This window comes from Hippichthys cyanospilos, chromosome 6 (genome assembly GCF_059441005.1).
Source record: "Hippichthys cyanospilos isolate Australia breed blue-spotted pipefish chromosome 6, RoL_Hcya_1.0, whole genome shotgun sequence".
In the NCBI taxonomy this organism is placed as follows: Eukaryota; Metazoa; Chordata; class Actinopteri; order Syngnathiformes; family Syngnathidae; genus Hippichthys; species Hippichthys cyanospilos.
Window position 1 is genome coordinate 20203960 of NC_142374.1, and position 24747 is coordinate 20228706.

Sequence of the window (24747 nt, forward strand, 5' to 3'; positions counted from 1 at the left end):
ATAATTTCCACTCGGTTATTCTTTGTCCACTTAAGTGAAGACGAACACTTTCACTTTCGAGGGCTTGCTTGTTGAGTTGTGATGAACATAAATTTTACGTTTCTATAAACGAAAAGTTAAAGATGAAGGGGAGGGACTTAAACATCACCTGAGTGTTGGCTAAATGAAAATAACGTCAATCAAAGGCTTTCAGAGCTAGGAAGGAGCTCTAGATGGCGGATGATCCTTAGGAAGGCTGCTATGGGCTGTCGTCATTCCGATTTTCTTACCCCCCTGTGTCGATTGAGGCGACGTCCCGTTCTATCGAAGTGATTCCTCGGCTAACTCGCTCGACGTTTTGACGGGTTTGACGCCGTTTTGCGGGGCTTTTGTGGCCGTTTTTGCGCGACGACGGAGCCGTCTGGGCTGCGGGAGTGCTCGTCGTTGTTTTCCATGCTGGGCTCCGGCAGCCATGGCGCGCCTCCATTTTTAGAGTGCTGCTCACTCGCTGACGCTTGTGACAGCTGAGTAGATTCCGAGAGGCCTATAATGCATTAAAAGGGCGATTGTTTTTGTATTTAATTATAAATAACGTATTTTTTTTGCTGTTTGTGTTGATTTGACGTTTTATTACTATTTGTCACCACTGCTAATCGAACCGAAATAGTTTAGCTATCGGTGCTATCATGCTCCGGGATTGCTCTGTTTACATTGTTTCACGTATTAATCAAATATTTTGTTTTTTTTGTTTAGCTTCATTTTTTTTAAGTAGTCATTCTGATGACGCAGTTAGTATTTAATTAATGCGACTCGGCCCGCGGATAGATAGCTGGCATATGTCGGCTAATGAAATAGCACGTTTCTTGAAGTTTATTTCGTGTATATTAAATACACGTTTGTATGTATAATGATCAATCCTTTTTATTTAATTCCACTTTCTCCTCCTGCGTCGCACCGCTTGGGATTTAAAGTGACAACCGCGGAGCGAAAGCAATCTTGAGGGACTCGTGTGCTACTTTATGCCTCCTGCAACTTTTTTCTCACGGATACCAGAACACAAGATCATTTTTCCCAAAGGATACACACACACGTACATTTAAAACGCATTCTTCCTGAACGATGAAGAACAGAAATAAAAAACAAGGGGATGAAGGATCGACTCACAGCAATGCTTCCAGGTATGGAACTAATTCAGTTTTTGTTTTTAAAACTCTCTTAACGTCTGCTGCACTTGTTTACCTTGTCAAGCATGGCCGATCACCTGTGCGTGTTGGGGGGACATTTGCATATGCGTGCCACTGACGATGTGCACCAGTGTCACCAATGACCTTGCTATTGTTTAATAGCCACACCCCGATTTTCATTGCATTTGTTACACCAGACTAGTCCAGCGAGCTTGCAAGGCCCCGGTGCTGGAGATGAATGTGATGGAACCCTCTCCATCCAAATGCTTTGCATGCTTAGTTATTCCTTTATCTTTGTTATTTCTTCACCTTGCGTTATGCACCTTAATCACAACATTATTTCTACTTTGTACTGCATTGCACCATTTCATCAACGTTTTTTTGATCTCTGATTATTACATTGTTGCATTTAATTTTATATTCCTTTTGTTATAACTTGCTACACCTTTATGCAAATGAATGGCAAAACATAATTTAAAAAAAACTCTGGAGGACCAGGCATGGAAAGATAGATGCATTCTAATGCAACACATTTGAAATGCACTTGACTGACATGAACTTTTACTCTGTTAAAAACAAACGAAAGCACGCTTTTCCAAGCTGTTTTGTCACCATTTTATTTTTTCTTTATTGTAGACTCAAATCTGATCAAGATGTATTTCGTATCAGAATGAATGTATGTTCGGGTACAATATTCAGTGTTGATACTTTTTATTGTGAGTACACTCAATCTAAAATGTATCATTTTAACTTCAACTCTGGCCATCGTTTGGATACTTTTCTGCACTTTTTTCTACATTAAAATGATATAGACATTAGGCTCATTCTTCTGTTTACACTTCCCCCATCTTTGCTCAATAAAGAAACTAATAACATAATTTGAACGATTTTTATAATTTGGGCCTTCTTTTATCAATATGGTAAATTGACTGTTACATCTTTAGATGTAATATGATGTACACTTGGTGCAGAAGATATTCAGTTTTACGTCAAGTGCTGAATATATTTGAGCACACACTGTCCACTTGTATTGTGCACTCGTGGCAGCCATTTTAGTTGGGTTTGCTTTTAGGAAAGCATTAAACAACCTCTTACAGTTTGGAGATAAATGGCCTCTCTTTTACACACTAACACTGTGGAAACGGTGCAGGCAAGCAAACATGAAATGCGTTGACACGGATCTCTCCAAATGAGTAACCCATGTTTAGTTAAATATTGTTTAAAATCTCCAAATGGCCCTTGCTCTCCGTGCTGCTAGAGCATGTGTGGAAAAATGTGTAACTCGCAAACCGGAAGTGTTCTGTCCATACAAAGCACGGCGATTGGCTGAATTATCACTAAGCAACGGATAAACCAATGAAAACTCGAGATTTCTTCAGTCGCCCCACCCTTGTCGTGAATCACTTGAGGGGGAGGTAGCGTTCCTCTTCCGTGTTAGGTCATCGTAAACGGTCCTGGAATATTTATATCGCGCTTCTACAGCCTTTGTTAGCTCTTATGTTTTTCTTAATTGTCAGATAAGCAATCTGATAATTATTTGAATAATCAAAATCATCAAGTCGAGTCTTGAAGCTGCCATTTTACAGTTTATTGTAGTTTGTTGATGAATGGCGTCCTCATGTGTTCTAGCACGGAACGACAGATGTCAAAGGGTCCCCCCAGATCCTTTAAGAGATTTAAATAGTGTAATTGAGTCACAAAAACAAATCCTAACAGCAGTTTTATTTGCCATTAAAAGATGGTCAATTGTTTCATTCTTATTTTTTTAACGTTACTCGGTTGCTTAAATGTTCATGTTATTAAAATAAAGGAGCACCATCTCTTTTAAAGTGTTTGGGTGTGATTAACTCAACATTGGCTTTCTTTCATGTCATCTGTAACACAGTACAAAATGCTTCTCCTTTTGTTGTCTGTTTCTTAGAAAGACTGAGTCATTAGTTTTTCTTTTTCAAAGCAGTCGCCTCAGAAACTAGTTCCACTCTATTGGACGCCATTTGGCTGTTACCAGCAATGATGTCATTTAAAAAAAAAAATAAAGCGCTCCCTGGCATATGAGCTCCACAAATAGTTCATTTATTCACCATTATTACGTGCACTCGCATCAAATTCAAAAGTCATGATTCATGACATGCAATTTCAAACGGACCTTGTTGTTATCGCTGCAGTAATTCGGTCTCGGAAGAATCCAACCACTCTGCATCGGAATCGGGGAGTCAGTCCGAGAGCGAGCACGGCAGCGAACATGGAAACGAGAGACAACGGGCCCACCAATCGGAGTCCAACAGCTCCTCAGCCTCTGAGAGTCGCTCCGGGAGCGAAAGCGAGTCTGCGGAGTCAAAGAGGCAACAGAGCAGCGATCTCAAAGACAAGCCAGTTAAGAAGAAGGAACGTCTAGCTGATGTCAAGAAGGTAAAGAAGAGCCTTCAGATGATATCCCTGCACTCTATAAACACTAATGGCCCTAATTTAGACCTATTATTTATTAAATCATTCAGTCCTATTGTCAACTATTGATGTCAAAGATCCTTAACTCATTCACTGCTATTGATGATTATAGGCATCAACAATACATTGTTATTGAGCTGGCAGTGAATAAGTTGATGTCATGAAAAATTTGCTTGAATTTTCTGAGCTGTCCAAATTCTACATTTGTTAGATAGTTTAAGTTGTCTTTTTTTAACAGATGTGGGAGGAGCATCCTGACATGTATGGAGTCAGAAGGTCAAATCGCAGTAGACAGGAACCATCTCGCCTAAACATTGGCGCTGGGGTAAGCGCAAAAAAACATGCAAATACTGCAGGTGGTCCTCTGTTCAGGACTGAATTATTTTCCTATGGTGAATTTGGAACTCATAACTAATAAATGTACTGAATTTATGAAAAATGCTTACCAGACATCATATAAAATTAAATGTTTAGAACTGAGGACCTCCTGTTTTAAATATTTTTGTCTAAAATGGATTACCACTACCAATTTGATGTTTTTACAGGGAAGCAGTGATTCAGAAAGTGAAAGTCCAAAAAGAAAAAGCTCACGTGTCAAAAAGAAGGAGTGAGTATTTGGCTTGTGAACATCTGATTTACTGTATGTATTTCATTTCATTGCAGTCATTTGCATCTTGCTTTGATATAGTGTTCATATTTTATTGGTAGTCTTTTTTTCTTTTTTTTAAATTATTTGGAACTGGGTATCTGGTGGCCAAGTTAGATCCAGTCAGTCAGGTGATGACGTTATCGCCATTCTGATTTGTCCAATTAGTGACTTCTTTGTCCCCTGTTGAAATTGTGTGAACCACACCCAAAATGACAAACTTGCAAATCGGGAAAGTCAGCGGTGATTGGCTATGTGGGTGAACTTGTGGCATCTCTTTGTTGTAAAGTATCTGGAATGATGATGATGATGATGATGATGACTCGGAGGAAGCTTCCAGCAGTACAGACAGTGAGCAGGAAGAGAAAAAAGTTAGATCCAGACGACTTCCTGCTAGAAGGTAAGAGCTTAGCGAGGCCTGGCCGTCAGACAGCTACCCGCTGGTCATCTTCATTCCATGCCATTTTTCTGATTCATGGTTGACTTAAAGCAGGGATGGGAAAATTTGCTCCCCATCAAACCGCAGAGGCAAAAGTCACAAAACGCACGTGTGGGCTGAATTATTTGCCAGTACAAGCTATATTTGAATCTGCCTCGTTAAACAAATAATTCCATTGAAAAACTGACTTTGATTTACATAAATTCTCACTGTTTTGAAAAACAACCTGAATTGGACAATTTGAGTTTGAATGTATTATTTAGCAGATAAAGTCCAATAAAATTGAAACTGAACGTGATATTATAAAGTAAAAAATGTTTTTTTTTGTTTTTTTTTTAAAAAAAATTTATCAAATGCGGGTACAAGTATCCCTGAGGGTACAAAATGGCCCTTCATAGGGCTACCCGTGACGCCTTTGCAAAATGTTATATGCCTTAATATTTTGTTAACTTCTATATGTATGCATTGTCAAAAAATGAAATACAGTAATTTTTCAGCAGAAGAGCCAGAAACAAAAAGGATGTCAAGTTAACAGTATTTTTTTTCAACCCCAAATTTAGTATATGCAAAGAAAGCTTTACTTCCCTACTCCTGCTTTAAAGATGTATGAAATTGACTCCACAGTTGGGTTTCTTTTCTAAAGTGTATCACCCCCCACCCCCTTGTCCATTTCTTTTGGCTTTTGAATTTTTAGACCCCAGACGAAATCCTCAAGCAAAAAAGTGTCCCAAAAAACGAAAAAATCCAGGAAACAAGAATCCTCCCCCGAGGATGAGGATGATGACGAGGATGATGATGAGGATGATGATGACGACGACGACGACGATGAGGACACTCCAAAGAGACAAACTCGTCGAAGAGGGGCAACTAAAGTCAAAAGGTAACAACTGTGTATAAATATAATGTATAAAAAAACTGCATATCAAATATGTTGCTTCTTTGTGGCAGCTATAAAGAAGACCAACATGACTTTGAAACGGACTCTGACGACCTGATCGAAATGACCGGTGACGCGTGCGAGGAGCAGCAGGATGATGACAGCGAGACCATCGAAAAAATCATGGACACCCGAATCGGCAAAAAAGGAGGTGATGACAAAATTTGTTCAAATGAAACGTAGTGGGACCTCGAAGGATTTTCCAAAATTATTTGGACGTTTTTTTTTTTAATTGTTCTTGAGTTTCAAGCCAAAAAAAAAAGTTATCAACACAAACCTGACAGGTCACCAGAATTAAAATCAATTATTCATTATATATTTAATACATTACAGTGCATGGATTTATGTGTAATACATAATGACACCAGTTTTACTTGTGTACAATTTTTGTAGATGGTTAAATAAAGAAATGCACTACTATAAATAATCTCCAAATATCGGCCTTTCAGCAGATTATTTGTGGTTGATGTTTGAAGGACTGTACTTGGCCGGCCATCATTTGTCGGTCCTGAGTCACAAGTTTTGTTTCTCTCTTGAGATCTGCACAATAAATGTTCTCAAAATTACATTTTAGTTCTTCTAAAAGTCACCAATTTGTCATAAAAGATGTTTAATGCGTAACTTGGTTTATATGTATGTAGGCTATATTGCTTCTGTTTACATTTGATATTTTTTATGTAGCAGCAGGACAGTTCTCTTGATACATGTCTGTTTAATGTTTCAAAATAAAATGAGAAAGGTGTGTGTGTGTGTGTGTGTGTGTGTGTGTGTGTATATATATATATATATATATATATATATATATTACACAAAAATGGATCATATATTCTAAATATAATTTTTGTTCTTTGCTAATCTTAGCCACGGGTGCTCCCACGACCGTGTACGCCATAGAGGAGAACGGGGACCCGTGTGAAGGCTTTGACCCCAATAACGACGAAGGGGAAACGCAGTACCTGGTTAAATGGAAGGGCTGGTCTTACATCCACAACACATGGGAGAGCATGGACTCGCTGACGCAGCAGAAGGTCAAGGGCTTGAAGAAGCTGGATAACTTCAAAAAGAAAAATGACGAACTCACTGCATGGTGAGAATGATTTTGATTAGAATCAAATCCAATTGTATGTGTTTTTAAAATGAATAAATGAAAATATCTTAGGTTGAAGAAGGCATCTCCTGAGGATGTTGAGTTCCATAACTGCCAGCTTGAGCTAATTGCAGATTTGAACAAGCAGTTCCAGTTCGTGGAGCGTGTCATCGGTAAGAGCCGATCCAGACATGATGCAGATATTTGCATACACCCCCATTAATCCCATTTGTCATCAACAGCAACCAAAACAGGAAAAACACACGGCTCCTCCGACTTCCCATGTAAGTAAATGCATGCTCAAACATTTGAACCGTTTGAGGGCCGTTAAAAAAATGTCTCACAAGCTTTTTCATCTTCCAGCTCACAGTCACAAGACATCGTCCACCGAACCTGAGTACCTCTGCAAGTGGATGGGCCTCCCGTACTCTGAGTGTAGCTGGGAAGACGGGGCACTGGTCATGAAGAAGTTTCAACACTGCATAGACAGCTTCCTGAACCGTAACTCCAGCAAAACTGTCCCCTCCAAAGACTGCAAGGTACCAATCTGGCTTCTTCTCCCGTTTTAAAAAATGGACAGAAAGCGCTTTATTTTTCCTTTTCATTCTTATTATCTCAGGTGTTGAAACAAAGGCCAAGATTTGTTGCTCTGAAAAAACAGCCCTCGTATATTGGAGATGAGAACCTGGAACTGAGAGACTATCAGTTGGCTGGTCTCAACTGGCTCGCTCACTCCTGGTGCAGGTAATGTTGAAAAATGGAGAAGATTCTGTTTGGATTGATTAAAAACCGTGGACCAAGCATGTATAAAATCAAGATAAGATTACTGCGGAATTCCTGCATCTCCATAACCACTACTTGGCGTTCTCCTGCATTCTTGCTTGAGTTCAGGGGCAAAACAAGTCCTCAAGTAACTTTAGTAGCTCGGTTGAGGTAATTTTGTTTGTTGAGGCAACAAGTGCTTGTGCCATGCATGACGGTAACTCGTAGCCAACTTCAAAATAAGCCATACTGTCCCGAATAACATTTCGACAATGTTTTTGTGCACTTTTATTTTGAAGTAAATCTTGGCAGCGTATTGTGATGTAATGGCAGAATTGACTCAGCACTGACATCAATAACATTGAAGTTGTCCTGAAATCAAGTTCAATTTCCAATTACGCATAAAAAGATTTACTTTTGCTGACTTTTTATTTTTTATTTTTAAATATGTGGTGCCTCTTGCCAGCAATTAGTGGCGGCTACCACATTAGCAGCTAGCAGTGGGTAGCAGCACTAGATGTTTATTAACGTTAGCCGCTCGCAGCATCCAACTGCCCCACATAGACTGGCAAGAGCCGTCGATTACTTTTCTTAATAGAGGTAAATGACTCTGCGGGTATAGTCGCCATTCATACTCTTCACTTTTTAACATGTTTTACTTGACAGATTTACTTAAATGAACTTTTAGCCAGAAAAAAATGCTGTTGTGGTTTTAACATCACTGGGTTTCACTACTCCAATGAGAAAATTGTCTTAAACTTTCTAATATTTCTAGTGAGGGGAATCGTCTTCTGCTACCACAATTTAAATATAAGCTAACAAAACAGTATCTAAAAATGACTGATTTAAATGTATGTATGAATATCAATCTTTTTATCTTAGGACCCAATTATTCGATAGAATTTTTACTAGGATTTTCAAATACCAAAATACTCAAGAACTGCAACACTATAACACATGACACGGAGAGCCAAGTAATATTGATTTGTGAGAATTTCGAAATGACCTATTTGGATGTCTAACTCATCTACTCGTTTTCAGGTGCAATAGCGTCATTCTGGCTGACGAAATGGGTCTGGGAAAGACCATCCAGACCATCTCTTTCCTGTCCTACCTCTTCCACCAGCATCAGCTGTATGGACCCTTCTTGTTGGTGGTACCCCTGTCCACGCTCACCTCCTGGCAGCGGGAGTTCAACACCTGGGCCCCAGACATGAACGTGGTGGTCTACCTTGGTGATGTCATGAGCAGAAAAACGGTAGGTAGTCTTTTTCAGTTTTGCGTCGCCATCTGAAATTTATTTACTGTAGCACATTTCAACTGGTATTAATGTAAGAGTGTTTGTTTTGATACTGTTCCATTATCATCCATAATTTCCCAAATTCGCCACTCAAAATTTTACGGTAATTTAATCAGGAGTAATTAAACTTTATTGTATTGCTGTCTCTTGTCTTTATAGATCCGTGACTATGAGTGGGTGAACCACCAAACCAAAAGAATCCGTTTCAATGCATTATTAACCACTTATGAAATTCTCCTTAAAGACAAGGTGGGTGCTTATTTTGACGTTTTTTTTCTTTTTTTTCTTCTTCTAAATTCAAAGATAGTCAAACAATTGTTTTATTTTCTCCAGGGAGTTCTAGGAAACCTCAATTGGGCTTTCCTTGGTGTGGATGAGGCTCACCGACTGAAGAATGATGATTCCCTCTTGTACAAAACCTTGATGGAGTTCCGGTCAAATCATAGGCTTCTTATTACTGGTACTCCGCTGCAGAATTCGCTCAAAGAGCTCTGGTCACTGCTGCACTTCCTCATGCCTGACAAGTATATTCCTCTCCAAACCATTTAAACAAAAATCCTACGAATGACAAGTGTGCTCATTTTTTTTTTTTTACATTTACTGTTGCACACTCAGGTTTGATTCGTGGGAAGATTTCGAGGATGACCATGGCAAAGGAAGAGAGAATGGCTATCAGAGTCTTCACAAAGTTCTTGAGCCCTTCCTACTCAGACGTGTCAAAAAAGACGTGGAGAAATCACTTCCTGCAAAAGTGGAGCAGATTCTCCGTGTTGACATGACTGCACAGCAAAAACAGTTTTACAAGTAGGCTTTGATTTCTGTCCATTTGCAACATCGTCTACGTTGTAGGAATAGACAATGGAACTTCATAGGGCAGTGGTTCTCAAATGGGGGTACATATTTTTTTAACAGGCTTTCTGCAGGTATCTAAAATAATGCTTTTGAGTGCTGTGATTGGCAGTACATTTCAAATTAAGAGCAAATTAACTATATATATATATATATATATATATATATATATATATATATATATATATATATATATATAAATGTGTACGTATGTATGTGTATGTATGTATGTGTACTGTACTAAATGTGTGTGTGTATATATATATATATATATATATATATATATATATATATATATATATATATATATATATATATATATATGCACTGACAAAATATTTCACAGTGGGTACATGGTAGAAAAATTTTAGAACCGCCCTTTTAAAATAGATTCTAGCAGGGATACTCTGGGTGACCCTGAGATGTTGATTTAGCTGTTTCCATCAGAAATGTTGAATATTAAATTGCATGGATTTACAAATCCAAAAAGTTTTCTTCTTTTAATTTGTTTCTCAACACATGCAGGTGGATTTTAACCCGCAATTACAAAGCCCTTTCCAAAGGCACCCGAGGCAGCTCCTCAGGCTTCCTGAATATTGTCATGGAGTTGAAAAAATGCTGCAACCACGGCTTCCTCATAAAGCAGCCTGAGGAGGGAGAGCCCGAGTCACAACAGGAGCACCTGCAGGTAAATTTGCCCATAGGCACTTATCAACTCAGGCATCCCCACGGTACGACTTCAGCAACACGGATGAGTTGCATCATTTAACGTGATTTTTTTTTTTTTTCCGGCTTGTTCTAGGCTCTCGTGAGGGGGAGCGGCAAGCTGGTCCTGTTGGACAAACTGCTCACCCGGCTCCGGGAGCGAGGCAACAGAGTGCTTATTTTCTCGCAGATGGTTAGAATGTTGGACATTCTGGCGGAATACCTTGCCAAGAAACGTTACCCTTTTCAGGTAGGATTTAACTTATAAAGAGTCAAGTGCGTCTTCATTCATTCTAAGCCCGAGTCATATAAGATTGAGTCCAGGCTATTTTGATCATCTGAAAACCTTTGTTTGAATTTTCCTTTCCACGAGGGCATTACTGTTCAGGAATGAAAACATAATTAGACTTAGTAGAGTCAATGAGAACATTATTGGACTTGATCAAGTCAGTCAGAATATTTTGCAAATCCAATGGCCTAGTCTAGGTCAAATGTCAAGTCCATGACAACAAAAAAGCGTGTCGACTTGAGATCGAGTTAGTCTTCAGTACTATACTGCCCTGGCTCAAGGTGCGAAACATGTAAACTTCCAATTAAAAAAAACAAACAAAAAAAAAAAAAACAGAAAACGTTTTAAAATTCAGATTTTTTTAAAATTGATATTTCAAACTAATACCAGTATGGGTGGGCATGCAACTCTTGATAAATGAAATGATCTTCAAGAACAATACCATAAAAAAAAGACATACCTAAGTATAGTTCCCTTAAAATTGTATAAAAGTAAAGGTGATTTTCTATTCTAATTTCTAATTCCTCAATTAAAGACCCTCATAGGAGGTTGATCAACACTAGTATCCGCCGCCATCACGCGTATCGGAACTTTGAAATAGGGCCTGGTATCAGTACTCAATCATCCCTAATATTTTTTAATATATTAGCCTACTGGCATATTTTGCCAAGCCATTTTTTTAACTCATTTACTACCATCCATTTTTAGCCTAAAACTATAAAAATGTGGACCTCTGTTTGAATGACTCTTACAATAAAAAAGTAAAAATACATCTGTGGGAATTAATACATTAATTTACTGTCACAATGTCAATTAAAACACCAATGTGCTTTCTAGAAATGTTTTTTAAATGACTATGAATTTTGATACCTGAAATGTGGCAAAAGGTCATAAAATTCAAGCGCGGGGGCTAATATTTTCACAAAGGCATTTTTTTTTTTGTCCGCATCTAAAGCCCATGGACTTATAAAAACACTTGTCTCTATCTGTGTTCATGCAACTAATATGTTAATGTTGACACAGCTCAAATTTCAACGTTGTGACACACATACTTGGCCAGGCCGAGAGTTCATGTTGTTATTTATATCTGCGACTTGTTTTATATAGAAGAACATTCAGGCTCCGGTAGGGTGCTTGGATGGCTGCGTCCTTATTAGTTGTCGGTATTTGTTATGATAGAATGTTATGTTTTTTCTGCCTTACTTTATTTTAGCGATTGGATGGCTCCATCAAGGGAGAAATTCGCAAGCAAGCACTGGACCACTTTAACGCCGAAGGCTCCGAGGTACGTTTGAGATTACCGCACCATCACCAATGTTTATCATTAGTTTGTAAACTTAATGACAAGGATTCGGAATGATGATTGAATGCCGCCTGGATACTTGGAATTATGTCGCTTGCATGCTTATTCATGGTGCCCTGCCCTGGAAGTTTTGTTTTTGTTAACAGAAGCCCATCTGTCTTCCAGGACTTTTGCTTTCTGTTGTCCACGAGAGCTGGAGGCTTGGGGATAAACTTGGCCTCGGCCGATACCGTCGTCATCTTCGACTCGGATTGGAACCCGCAGAATGACCTGCAGGCGCAAGCCAGGGCTCACAGGATAGGCCAAAAGAAGCAGGTATGCCATGGCGGAAATTGATTGAAACTCACATTGTGCGGGATTACATAAAATGAATTAACAACAATTGATGGACAGACATTGACCTCTATGCGCAACTGGAGGTGAAGTGCGCAGGGACCATCTGCACATTGCAAGATGGGGGGGGGGACAATAACACCATTATGAGTGACTACTACGTCAATGAACACGTCAAAGTCTTCCTCATGATCTTATCACAACATCTATTTTGGATATAAAAGCTTTTTCTTCATTTTGAGGAAGTTTTATTCCTATTTATCATTAATAACCTAAAATTTGCAGACTGTCCAAGTGCACTTCAGCTCCTGTTGTGCCTAGAGGTCAGTGTCTATTCAATAAAGAAAGAAAGGTCTTTGTTGCACAGTGGCAAAAAAATGCCTTCTAGCAACGCTTTGCTATTTTTAATCGACCTATTTTTAAACTCAACTCGGTTGAATTTTTTTGTCGCGCCCTAGTTCAATGCCATCTAGGCATGTTTTTTTCCAGACAAGACACAAGTGTCCTTTATGCTTTGCGTGACATAGATCTGAATGAAATCCACATAATGAAAGGAAACACCACCTTTCTTAAGGTGGAACCCAAATATGATAAGGGGAGCCATAATCGAACCCTGTGGAACACCAAATGCCTTTGGGGCAAAATGGGACTCGGAGACACAAATTGTCTTGCAATCTACATATACATACACAGCCTTTTATTTATGCTTTTGCCTCCATCTTAGGTGAATATATATCGACTAGTCACCAAAGGAACAGTTGAAGAGGACATCATCGAAAGGGCAAAGAAGAAGATGGTTTTGGACCATCTGGTCATCCAGCGAATGGACACCACTGGCCGAACTGTTCTGGACAGCAACTCAGGCAACACCAAGTAAGACCTTTTGGATTTCCTCGAATGTATTCATCATGATTCATCACACATGCCTTTTTTTTTTTCCTTTTTGTTCTTACAGTTCAAATCCGTTTAACAAGGAAGAGCTCACTGCTATCCTCAAGTTCGGTGCAGAAGAACTCTTTAAAGAAGCAGAAGGAGAAGAGTTGGAACCTCAAGTAGTTATTCATCTGCAGTACACGGAAAACACATCTCATCATTTTAGAAATTAAATCAGTGTGTTGTCTTCTCATCCAGGAAATGGACATTGACGAGATCCTAAGGTTGGCTGAAACTCGAGAAAGTGATCAGGGTCAAAGTGCCACTGATGAACTCCTTTCTCAGTTCAAGGTGCCTACATATTCATTGGGTTTTGTCTTGTTTCTTAAGCGTTATGGATAAAGAGATATGATCCCATTTTTTTTAGACCAAATCCAGTTTTGAGTGCTCAACCGATACAATACAAAGTACTTATACAACTAGTATTTTAAATATGCACCCCCTTTATTTTTTTTTTCATAATGACAAATGAATAAAATTTAATTCAATTAATTTTAAGAACTGACACAATCTCTATATGCCAGTAAGTCCAGTGTGTGGTCTATTTCTTTTCACAATTCGTATTATTCACATTGCCCATGGAAATCACTAACCCACTATATGAAATTGCATTCTGGGTAGAGGCGACCATTTTGGGCTAGCGGTATCCATGGTTACTGTAAACAAGGCTGTGTAGTCATTCAGGGTTAATGATACCATTTTAAAATGCAAGAAAGGAAAATGTACAACACTTTCACCAGCAATTTCTTGCAATTCAGCCAATGGGAGAACCTGGACAGAGTTTGACCTCTCTCATTACTCACTATCTACCAAGGATCAAGGTTTTTATTATTTGTTTGCTTTTATTTAAGCGTCATAGCGCGGTTGAGAAGTATTTAACAAATTTCATATCTTTATATGATTGAATAATACTTATGGTAGCTTTCTCCAGACCAACTTTCCTGGTTCTTCATACCCAAAAATGATACAAAGTAGTTGATAAAACTAAATTGTTCATGCATTGCAGGTGGCCAATTTTTCCAGCATGGAGGAAAGCGCTCCCGAGCTGGAGGAGAAGCCTTCTCGAGAATGGGACGACATCATCCCCGAGGAGCAGCGGCGTAAAATCGAAGAGGAGGAAAAGCAGCGGGAAATGGATCTCTTCATGCTGCCCAGAAGCAGGAGCTCCAACAAGCGGGTAAAGGAGATAAAACGCGGCAGTATTATACCACTTATCAAGAATTACAACTGACTTTACGTGCTATTAATCATCTAAGGCTCAGGCAAATGACAGCGACAGCGACGTGGGATCCAAGCTCAAGCACCAGTCTTCCGGCTCTGACAGCGAGACAGACGACAGCGACGAAGATAAGAAACCAAAGAAGAGAGGTCGGCCCCGAGCCCGCAAGAACAATGTTGAGGGTTTTAATGATGCAGAGATACGCAGGTAAAGTACTTTGCACAGTTTTGCTGGTATTCCTCTGGAGCATCGGTAACTTATGTTTTTTTTTTTTTTTTTTTATCAATACAGGTTCATTAAGGCTTACAAGAAATTTGGAGCTCCTCTTGAAAGGTAATTTCACCAATTTAAAAAGAACCTACTTTTCCAATACTTTTGTTCTCATATGGGGTACGTGAAGGCACTTCAGGGCGTATATGAGGTTTTAAAAAAGTTTCTGCAGGTTCTCTCAAATCTACTCATCTCTAGCAAAATACTTAATTGTTATAGTTACTTTTGCAAACACTGAATACTTTCATTTTTAAAGGGTTTTTCTAGATTTCACCAAATCTAATTTGATCTTTTTTTAATACAGTGACAGGAACACTACAATTTTCTTTTCGAATGAAGAGCAAATTAAATTTTGTTATCGGCTGCTTATTATCATTTGTGACCTTTGTTTGGCAGGCGGGCTAGAAATGAACAGATAACGTTACATGTAAAATTTCGTAAAATTTCATGTCATTTGTCAAAATAAATGCTTGTGTGCGCAGGTTGGAGGCCATCGCGCGGGATTCCGAGTTGGTGGACAAGTCGATCGCAGACCTGAAGAGACTGGGAGAACTCATTCACACCAGCTGTGTGGCTGCCGTGCAAGAGCATGAGGAAAACCTTAAAGACAACCCAGTTGAAGGTAACTCGCAGCACTTGTTCTTATAACACCACTTGCGATTGTCAAGGGAACCTCTTGTAAGCTAAAAATGTGTATTTTGTAGCTAAAGGCCCTGGAAAACGGCGAGGAATCAACATCAAGATCTCAGGGGTGCAGGTCAACGCCAAGTCCATCGTGCAGCACGAGGAGGAGTTTGAGCCCTTGCACAAAGCTGTGCCGGCCGATCCGGCTGAGAGGAACACGTATGAAAGCCGCCAACTAGCGCTTAACGATTTATTGTTTTGGGAATGAAATGGCGATAGCACACACCGCGCAAGAACTTTAAATATACCTTTTCTTTTTAATGCTATTACTTCATAAACTCAAAAATCAGCTACATGATAATGTGGACGGTTTACACTTATCAGCTCAAAACCGGTTTAAAAAATAAAGTCTATATCACATTGTCTCCAGGAAGTAATTTTTTTTCACGGCTGATCCGAAACGCTAGGCGCTATGCTAGCTCCACAGCAGCATGGGCTACATATATGTCATATGTAAGTCGATATGCTCTCCGCCGTGATGACAAATAAACGTTACCACCGAAGGTAAATGAGGGATTGCTAACCATGCTAATGGCTAATGTGAAATGCAAATTCTGAAAGTTCCCAAATAAGTGCTTCGGTGTACTCTAAACTTTTCGCATCAGTCTGGCTAGAACCTTGTTTGGGTAGAGCGCTAGCAAATACGAACAAAAAATTGGTATCACAATCAATACGTATCCAGACATAAAATAAGACGACGGCTACATTAGCAATTTAGCACAGGCGGGAACATGGTTACGACTAATCTCGAGGTCAAACGTAAATGAAAAATTAATATCAGTAAAGTTACTTGTTTGTATTTACACTATTTTGCACCGATTAGTCCTCGGTTTTCAGAGCTACACAGTCACAGGTCTCAAAATTGCTAATGTTTTTTATTCAAATTTCCTTTGCTAGGCTACTATTTTTGGTTTGAATTCATGACATAAAAGAACATTTTAAATGAAAATGTGAAATTTGAATGAATAGAAGCAATCGAAAAATAGAATTTCTGATCCTTTTTAACAAAAATTCTTTCACTTTTTTACTTTAACTCAGTTGTCTGAGATGAAACAAAAAAAAAATAAAATCATTATATGTTTTCCTACTATGTGGCATTGTAGAAACACTGACCTATTGCCAACAGGTTCAAGCTCACATGCAGAGTCAAGGTTGCCCACTTCGATGTGGACTGGAACGTGGAGGACGACGCTCAGCTCTTACTCGGAATTTATGAGCATGGATTCAGCAACTGGGATCTGATCAAGACCGATCCTGACCTCAAGCTGGCTGAAAAGGCGAGTGCGCTCGACATTTGAGACCGAGCCATGACACGAGTAGCGGACAGCCGTGAGTCAAGTTTTGCTTTTGACTTTTTTTTTTTTTTACAGATCCTGCCAGACGATCCAAGCAAGAAGCCTCAGGCCAAGCAGCTGCAGGCCAGAGCCGAGTATCTCCTCAAGCTGCTCAAAAAGGAACAAGACAGCGCAGACGTGTCAAAAGCAGGAGACGAGGTAGGCCGAGAATCAACAGCTTTTCTCTGCCGTATTCTTACCCGTGTCATTCATCCGCCCTTCTTTGCCAAAAGCTCAAAGTGAAGAAGAGAAAGCCTCGGGTAAAGAAGGAGAAGGCGGTCAAGGATGAGCAGGGCAACAGCATCTCGTCGCCGCGCTTGTCGGACAATCCGTCGGAAGAAGGAGAGCTCAAGGTCAGAAACGGAGATCAGAGTATGCGCAATTTGGTTTGCAGAGGGGTCAAACACTTCTGGTCAATTTCCAATATATTTTTTCAGGAACTTTAGACCTAGTCTACTTGTAGGTGTAATTGTAAAATGTCTGCGTTCTGCCCGGTCTTCCACATGGTAAGACTGTTAAAATCGTTGGTACCCATAAAAAAAAGTACAAATTAGGCAGATTCTTGGAAATCACCTTTGTATATTGCAGTCTTAAACAAGAGTTTTACGTCATTGCTCTATACACATCACTTACACACATACCTCAAGTAAGCTGCTCTTGCCTTTGTTTATTGCGGGTGCTCTGCAGAATCACACAGCTCCACATTGGGGGGGAATGTATAACATGCACTCCTGCTTACTTTATGTGGCGCTAATTCCTATATTGTATCCTTCATTTTTTACAGGCTTCGTTTTGTATTTTTTAATGCTTTCTGTCATAGGCTTTACTCTTTTCTTTATTTATTTATTTATTTATTTTTGCTAAATGTGACAGTAGTTGTTTAGAAGAAAGTTGGGGGAAAAGAACTACCGCCGCCTTGCAGTTTGGCATGATTATAAATAAATTAAAAAACACACTCATTTATGTGTAGAGGCATTTATTTTTTTAACAAACAAAGCTGTAATCGAGGGAGATTCTTTTTGCAAACGACAATTTCAGACAATCAGACAATGACATTTTAATTGAGTTTGAACATAAATCTAACATTCGAAGCTTGTGCATAACTTACTTCAATCCTACAAAGAAGAATTTAGTAACTATTATAAACACATCTAGTAAACCACACATCCAGCATTCCGCCATAGTGCAAAACCTCCACGATTTAACTCGTTTTCAAACAGCCAGCATTTATTAGTGCTTCAAAATATATTTTTCATTCTTAAGTTCTACAGGCTAGGGTTACATTAAAAGATCAGAAAAGATCCGATGTTTAAACAGGGGTGTGTAGACATTTTTTACCCACCGTATATAATAAACGTATTTCCGCACTATAGGGCGCACCTAAAAGCCTTAATTATTTTTTAAAAGCTGATGGTGCGCCTTATAATCAGGTGCGCCTCATATATGGATGAATATTGAAATTGGGATTGGTAGATGAGGAACGAACTAATAAAGTAAGCTTTACTTGTTTCTTTTGTGTGTTTACAGTTGAACAAGGTTGCTCATATTGACATTGAGTTATTATGCTATTAAGAGTTTAGCGTTATTATTTGAGTTAGTATTGTTATTACTTTGAGTATTACTATTTTGTGATTGAAAAAGTTTTATAATATGTCATTAATTGAGGGTGCACCTTATAATCCGGTGCGCCTTATAGTGCGGAAAATACGGTAATCAAGCAATTTAAACTGTGAGCAGGACGACGGAGCAGAGAAGTCGCCCACCAAGAAACGACAGAAGAAGAAGGACAATAAAGAAAACAAAGAAAAGCAGGGAACCCCAAAGAAGGAGAAGGAAGGGGAGAAAGAGAAGAAGGCCAACAAGGCCAGAAAAGAGAAGGTCAGTCATTCGCTTTTCTGTCCTTCATACATTATCGTATTGACAACGTTCATTTTGTTTTAATTGATGGTTTACTATAGAGCTGGTGTTAGCTAGCAGGCTTAAGTTCAACTCAAAAATGACTTTTTGAAAAACTTCATTTGACTCGGCATGTTTCAGGCTAAGGGAACCAAAGGCAGGAAAAGCCAAGGACCGGTTCACATCACGGCAGGCTCTGAGCCCGTTCCCATCGAAGGAAAGGAGGACGACGAACTCGACCAGGAGACCTTCAGTATTGTGAGTTTTGAAATGAGATGAGCCCTTTTTCACTTGTCCAACTGTAAATGCCGCATCTCCTCAAACGCATCCAGTGCAAGGAGCGCATGAGGCCTGTGAAGAAGGCCCTCAAGCAGCTGGACAAACCCGATGAGGGCCTGTCAGACCAAGACCAGCTCCAGCACACGCGTACGTGCCTGCTGAAGATCGGAGACCGCATCACCGAGTGCCTAAAAGCATACAGCGACCCTGAACATGTCAAAGTATGGCGACGGTAAGATGGTCATCTTCTTGGTACTGGATTTCACCTGCCATTGCAAAGGGGTGGTCTTCTTCTCTTCAACATTGTTCTTAAAATGAAAAAAATATTGCGATACTTAACCCATTTAATCCGCAGCCAACTCATTCACTGCCACTGACGGCTATAGACGTTAAAGATCAATTTCAACTGAGCCCACTGTGAATGAGTTAGAAGGCATATGTGAAGGTACAGTCAACTTATCTAGTGATTTTCAGCAGTAAAAATTTCATACTTTGCATGCAAGCGATTTGATAACAGAATTATTTTTCATGCACAATTATTCATAACCCCTGACGGCGAATGAATAATGGTCATGTTTAAAGGAGGTTACTAAACTTATTTAGCAATTTTTCTACCGTACAAAGTCAACATTCTGTCTTTACATATTTGATAACTAAATTGTTTTTCCTGTATAATCGTGCACACCTAACAACCAATCATGGCTCAGCTTTTAGATATCACATGATTAAATCTCAAACCACCTAAAACAGGTGAGTCGTGATTGGTTATCTGTTACGAACACATGTGATGTCATTTTTAATCGACAAGTAGAAAATACGCGTTTTTAAATGTATTTTTTGTAAATGAAAAAAGATATTGAATTCATTGTAGGTGAAACATTAACTTCTGAAAAAAAAAGCTTAAAAAATGTATCCCTGAAGGTCATACATTAGCCTTATTTAACTCTTTTATCAAATGTTTTTGCAAATTTTAAAAGTCCAGACATTCAATGGCAGGTACTTTTTTTTTAAGTATTTTGCCAAAGGAGGTTCTATAAATGGCTGGTATTATGAATTAAATCCGAAAGTAATCAATTACTTGTAATAAGTACTATAGTTATCGATATTTTACTACCCAAAGTAATCGTTTAGTGCTTAATCCCTAAAGTAATCAATTACTCTTGTATTTTAGCTCCTTAAGTAATGAATGAATGTACTTTCATGACTCAAAGTAATTGATTACTTTATTCCCTGAACTAATCAAGAACCTGGAACTGAAAGTCTGGACTCTTTAAAAAAAAAAAGGAAAAATACGTCTTTGAGATTGAATGAATTAGTCCACCTTTGAGCGGCATTTTTTTTTTTTTTACTGACACAAATATTTATTACTACTACTAATATGAGGCGTTTGTTTTCCACAGCAACCTGTGGATTTTTGTTTCCAAGTTTACGGAGTTTGGCGCCCGGAAGTTGCACAAGCTCTACAAAATGGCCCAGAAGAAACGCTCCCACGAGGAAGAGGTAAGCGACATCTTCTTTTATCTTTCCCTTCGACTCTCCTCATCCTGACATTCGACCCCATTCCAGAAGGAGCACAAGAAGAAGGAAGACCCCTCCGGGAAAGGAAAACCCTTCCGGCAGGAAGCTTCGGCGTCCGGCCGAGACTCCGGCGGTCCGAGCCCGCAGTCGGCCTCGTCCCACTCCATGCAGTCCGGCCCTCACGGACACCACAGAGATTACAATGTGGGCGCCAAGAGGCACTTCCCCAATGACGGTAATCCACGCTCGGAGGTTACCGTCGACTCTTTAGCCGCCGGATATTTTTCGAATGGGAAATTAAACCGACAAATGAATATGCCCGCAGACCGGGGGGACTGGCAGAGGGAGCGCAAGTACAATCACCCGGGCAACCAGTCGTGGCAGGCCGAGCGCCATCACCCGTACGACGGCCATCGCTACAAGGACCACTACGGCGAGCGCCACGCCCACGGCGACACGTACCGCAGCGGCGGCGGCTACCGCAACAACAACTCTCCTCGCAAGAGGCCCTACGACCAGTACGGCAACGACAGGGACCATCGGCCTCACCGGCCCTACTACGATAGGTAAACACCACCTATCGTGTGCCGTACCGGTTGGACCGCAAACGTCATACAAAGAAACAGGAAGTTCATGTGCACTAAAGAGTCGGTATGGACTAAAATAACTTTTTACAGATTTTTAAGCAGTTTTTTTTCCTACCCATTTAAAAGATATATATTTTCTTATATATGTGTGTGTGTGTATATATTTAAAAAAAAAAAAAAAAAAAAAAAAAAAAAAATATATATATATATATATATATATATATATATATATATATATACACACACGTCTGTATAATAGGTACTGATTGAACTCTTCAAAAGTAAAAAAAAAACTGGAATGACAAAAATGAAAACAATAATTATGTTAAAAAATAATGATTAGAGGCGCATTTTGACAAATGGAGGCGAAAGTACAAATTTCTTGTCAAAAGAAAATTGTAAAAAGAAATGTAAGGACCTTGAAAATCTACTTTGTTCATAATTACAGACTAGTGTAAAAGTACTCATAGGCTCCCTCTAGTGCACGGGGTGTCAAACGTACGGCTCACGGGCAGGTTCTGGCACGCAAACGAGTTTAATCCGCCCGTGAGAAGATTTTGTAATTTATAAAAATGAGCTGTTTTTTTTTCCAATAAATAAAATTTCATTGATTATTGTTTTAGTAGTTTATTATTATGTGTTACAGTGGATTAAATATAATATTAAATGGTATGGAAAGGCAAGTTTCTGTACTAATATCAGATGATCACGATTTAAAGAATAGAAAATGGCCATTAATTTTCAAGGAAAAATTATATATTGGAATAGGTAGGTCTTTTTTGTGTCATTGTTTTCTGTGAGACTTTTTTCATCAAAAGGACGATTTTTATCGGTGCTTGGTGTCAGTACTTGCGTTAACGCTGACAGGAATCAATAAATATGCATCATTGGTATTGAATGGGTTTTCACCAATGCAATGTACTGGATGAAAAGAAAAAAAAAAGTTTGGTTGCTGTTAACAGGATATTTTGAAGCTCATTTATGGATTGATCGTACCACTAGAGGGAGCCAGTGATCGACTAGTGGTACATGTTGACGTATAATTGAGCAGCAACCTGTGGCCCTTTTTGTCTTCAGGCACCAGGACTCCAAAAGACGACGTCCGGACGACTTCCGCTCCAACTACCACCATCAAGGACGCGACGGCCCCCCTCAGGACTTCCGCCGGATGCCGGAGCACCGGCCCGGTCTCCCACCGGGCCAAGACCACTACAGCAGACCTTTCCACTCGGATAAACCCCCGCTGCTGGACCCGCGATCCCCTCAGGCCCAGAAATCCCCGCATGACTCTCGCTCGTCGCCGGCGGACCCCAACGTCCCGCCCGAGCCCGCCTGGAACAACAGGAAGACTTAAAGGTTTGGACCGGACCAGCTATAAGCTTTGTGCAAGCGGACAGTGTTGCCCTCAAAAGACAAAACAATCATCTTCCTTGAAGTGACTGGACACGGTGGAATAAATGCTTAGTCCCATGGACTACTTCTTAAGGTGGATTTAGGACACAGTGAAATGTGGACTGACCTTAAAGTGCCTGATTTTTTTTTTTTTTTTTAAGAGGAGGATTTTTTTTTTTCGGGAAGGAGGGGGGGGCGTGTTGATTTATGTGTGTTTAGCTTTAAATGTCAATGTGAGTACAAAAGAATGTGTCATCGCATGCACCTTTTTTTTCTCCGCTAAAGCATTTAAGGTAGTAAAGGGGTGGAAATTTCATGAAAATTTCTGTGGGCAATTTTGGAACTATTTGATAATTCTCATGGGAATTAATTGAGAATTGAGGATAGTTTAATGGAGCTGTACTGGATCATGTTCTGCCATACGTATTAACAATCTTCTTTTCAAACAAAGATATCGCTCTTTGCTCATGTCAAATTTTGCTTGCAACATGAAAAAAAATCAAGTGAAGACTAGTCACGAAAACTGGGATGTTAGATAAAGCAAAATGGAAGTTCCCTATTCACTCATTCACTGCCGTTGACAGCTTTAGACGTAAGTCAACTTTTACGTTCAAAAACCTTTGAGTTATCCTTGAAACTTCTGTGGAAAGTTTTCAAATTTCCAGGTGGCATCAGCATGGAAGGGGGGGGCATTTTGTCAACAACTAATGTATTATCAAATTGCACACTTATTTCCCAACGTTGAAAAATTACTCCAATTTTTGGCACACTGGCATACAAAAAAAAACCAATCGGTGTAGATTCATTATTTGTAGTAACCAAATAATTTGTCACATCAAATAGGTTGCTAATTTCCCATAGGAAAATTTAATCTGAAAGCAAGCGGACGAGCAAGGCCCTAAATGAAGTTAAAATGGAAAAAAATAACTATTTATTACTATCATGATTATTTTCCTTCAAAGTATTCAAGACTGAATGTGCGATTGGATGCTCCTTGTGGAATGCGCCATTTTAAGGACGTTTACTTCCAGTGCCAAAATGCGGCACACTTTTCATTTGTGCCTTATTTATGGGCGATACAGTATTGTGGTCAATGCACGTGACTGTGGGGGAGGTTGCTATCAAATATTTAAATAAAAAAATGGGGGGGTGGGGGGGGGGGGGTAACCGAAGTAATTCACCTTAAGTAAGTCGCCCTTTGACTATGGAGTCAATGTATTCGTGCATATTGGTTGAAATTCAGTGTTGCAAAGGAACTTGGGAATATTGCAAAATAAGAAGCATAAGTGGAAATTGAGTTTTGAAGATCTATGACATTCCAGCAGATTGATGGAGAGTTGTATCAAAATGTAAATAACACACTGAGACGCAGCCTGTTAATTTTTGTCCACTATAGCGGTTGGTCTATATCTTTTTGACTCATTTGAGCAACCTTACTAAGTCCTAGTGTCCTCTGTAGAGGACACCCTGGTATTTCAAATAATGTCATGTTTTAAGGTGGGATGCTTGCGGGGGCAAAATGGACACAATATTGGACACAAATGAATTGACAATGTCCTATCGGAGGAAAAAATGTCTGAATTTTGCAATCCTTATCGAATTTGTTAGAGTTAAAAAATATATTTTGAATGAGGTCACAGGCCTTCCTGTGTCTTGTTTTGGGGACGTTGCTTCATGAGATTTTTTTTTTCGGGGGGGGGGGGGGGGGTGCTCTCTCGTTAGACATGCCTACCAAATTTCATATGACCCAAATTTCCTCCATGGCCTAAATGATCTAACTATTAATATGACTTCATTATGTACATTTTCACAAGTATGAAAATGCTGGTGAAATTTGGTGAGCTTTTGAGAGTATAAAAGGTCGCTAAAAATTGTGTGGGTTTTTGCACTCAAAAAAAAAAAATCCCCCATAATTTGCAAAAATTCACCTAATGTATAAGAAATATAATAAGTCAGATTTTATGGACATAGTATGGAATGACAGTGAAAACCGGGGACCATATATAATAAATCGAAGTGGTAATCATCATTTAATTGTGTTTGGTAAAAATACAAAGGAAAAAAAAAGTATTTTCTCCTCCTCTTTCTTCTTCTTTCTCCACCAAGTCACGCAAGCTCCAGTCCTTGTATGATATGTTGTCAAAGAAAAAGTAATTTATATTTGTGAAAAGCACTCTTGATGAGAAATGTTCTTGTACATATGTTTGGATATATGTAATAAAATTTGTTACACTAAATGACATTGCGTTTGAGTCAACTTGCGTGTAGCGATAATCAATAAAATACATAAATTGAATGAAAATATTTTATTAACTGTCTGATTTGCCCGCATTGGCCACCAGGGGGATTTTATTACAGACATGAGTGACCCTCAAAT

General features: G+C 39.2%; 1 protein-coding gene across 2 annotated transcripts; it reads left to right on the forward strand.

The window, feature by feature from the left end:
- The first annotated feature begins 183 nt into the window (after positions 1-183).
- On the forward strand, positions 184-22884 carry chd2 (chromodomain helicase DNA binding protein 2). 2 transcript variants are annotated; one of them, XM_088417962.1, is made up of 38 exons: positions 184-1157; positions 3329-3572; positions 3847-3933; positions 4154-4215; positions 4544-4654; positions 5388-5573; positions 5642-5781; positions 6492-6717; positions 6790-6890; positions 6960-7001; positions 7081-7256; positions 7337-7461; positions 8521-8737; positions 8939-9028; positions 9113-9303; positions 9395-9583; positions 10154-10316; positions 10431-10583; positions 11836-11907; positions 12091-12240; positions 12983-13131; positions 13214-13310; positions 13390-13482; positions 14198-14368; positions 14448-14617; positions 14702-14743; positions 15163-15302; positions 15385-15523; positions 16491-16641; positions 16735-16857; positions 16932-17051; positions 18436-18576; positions 18736-18852; positions 18927-19105; positions 20274-20373; positions 20440-20626; positions 20717-20957; positions 22056-22884. In XM_088417962.1, exons 1-38 carry the CDS (start codon positions 1099-1101, stop codon positions 22330-22332), a joined length of 5421 nt encoding a protein of 1806 aa, XP_088274088.1. In that variant the 5' UTR covers positions 184-1098; the 3' UTR covers positions 22333-22884. The 2 variants fall into 2 exon arrangements, with proteins under 2 accessions (XP_088274088.1, XP_088274089.1); XM_088417963.1 differs by lacking the exon at positions 4544-4654.
- The last annotated feature ends 1863 nt before the right edge of the window (positions 22885-24747 follow it).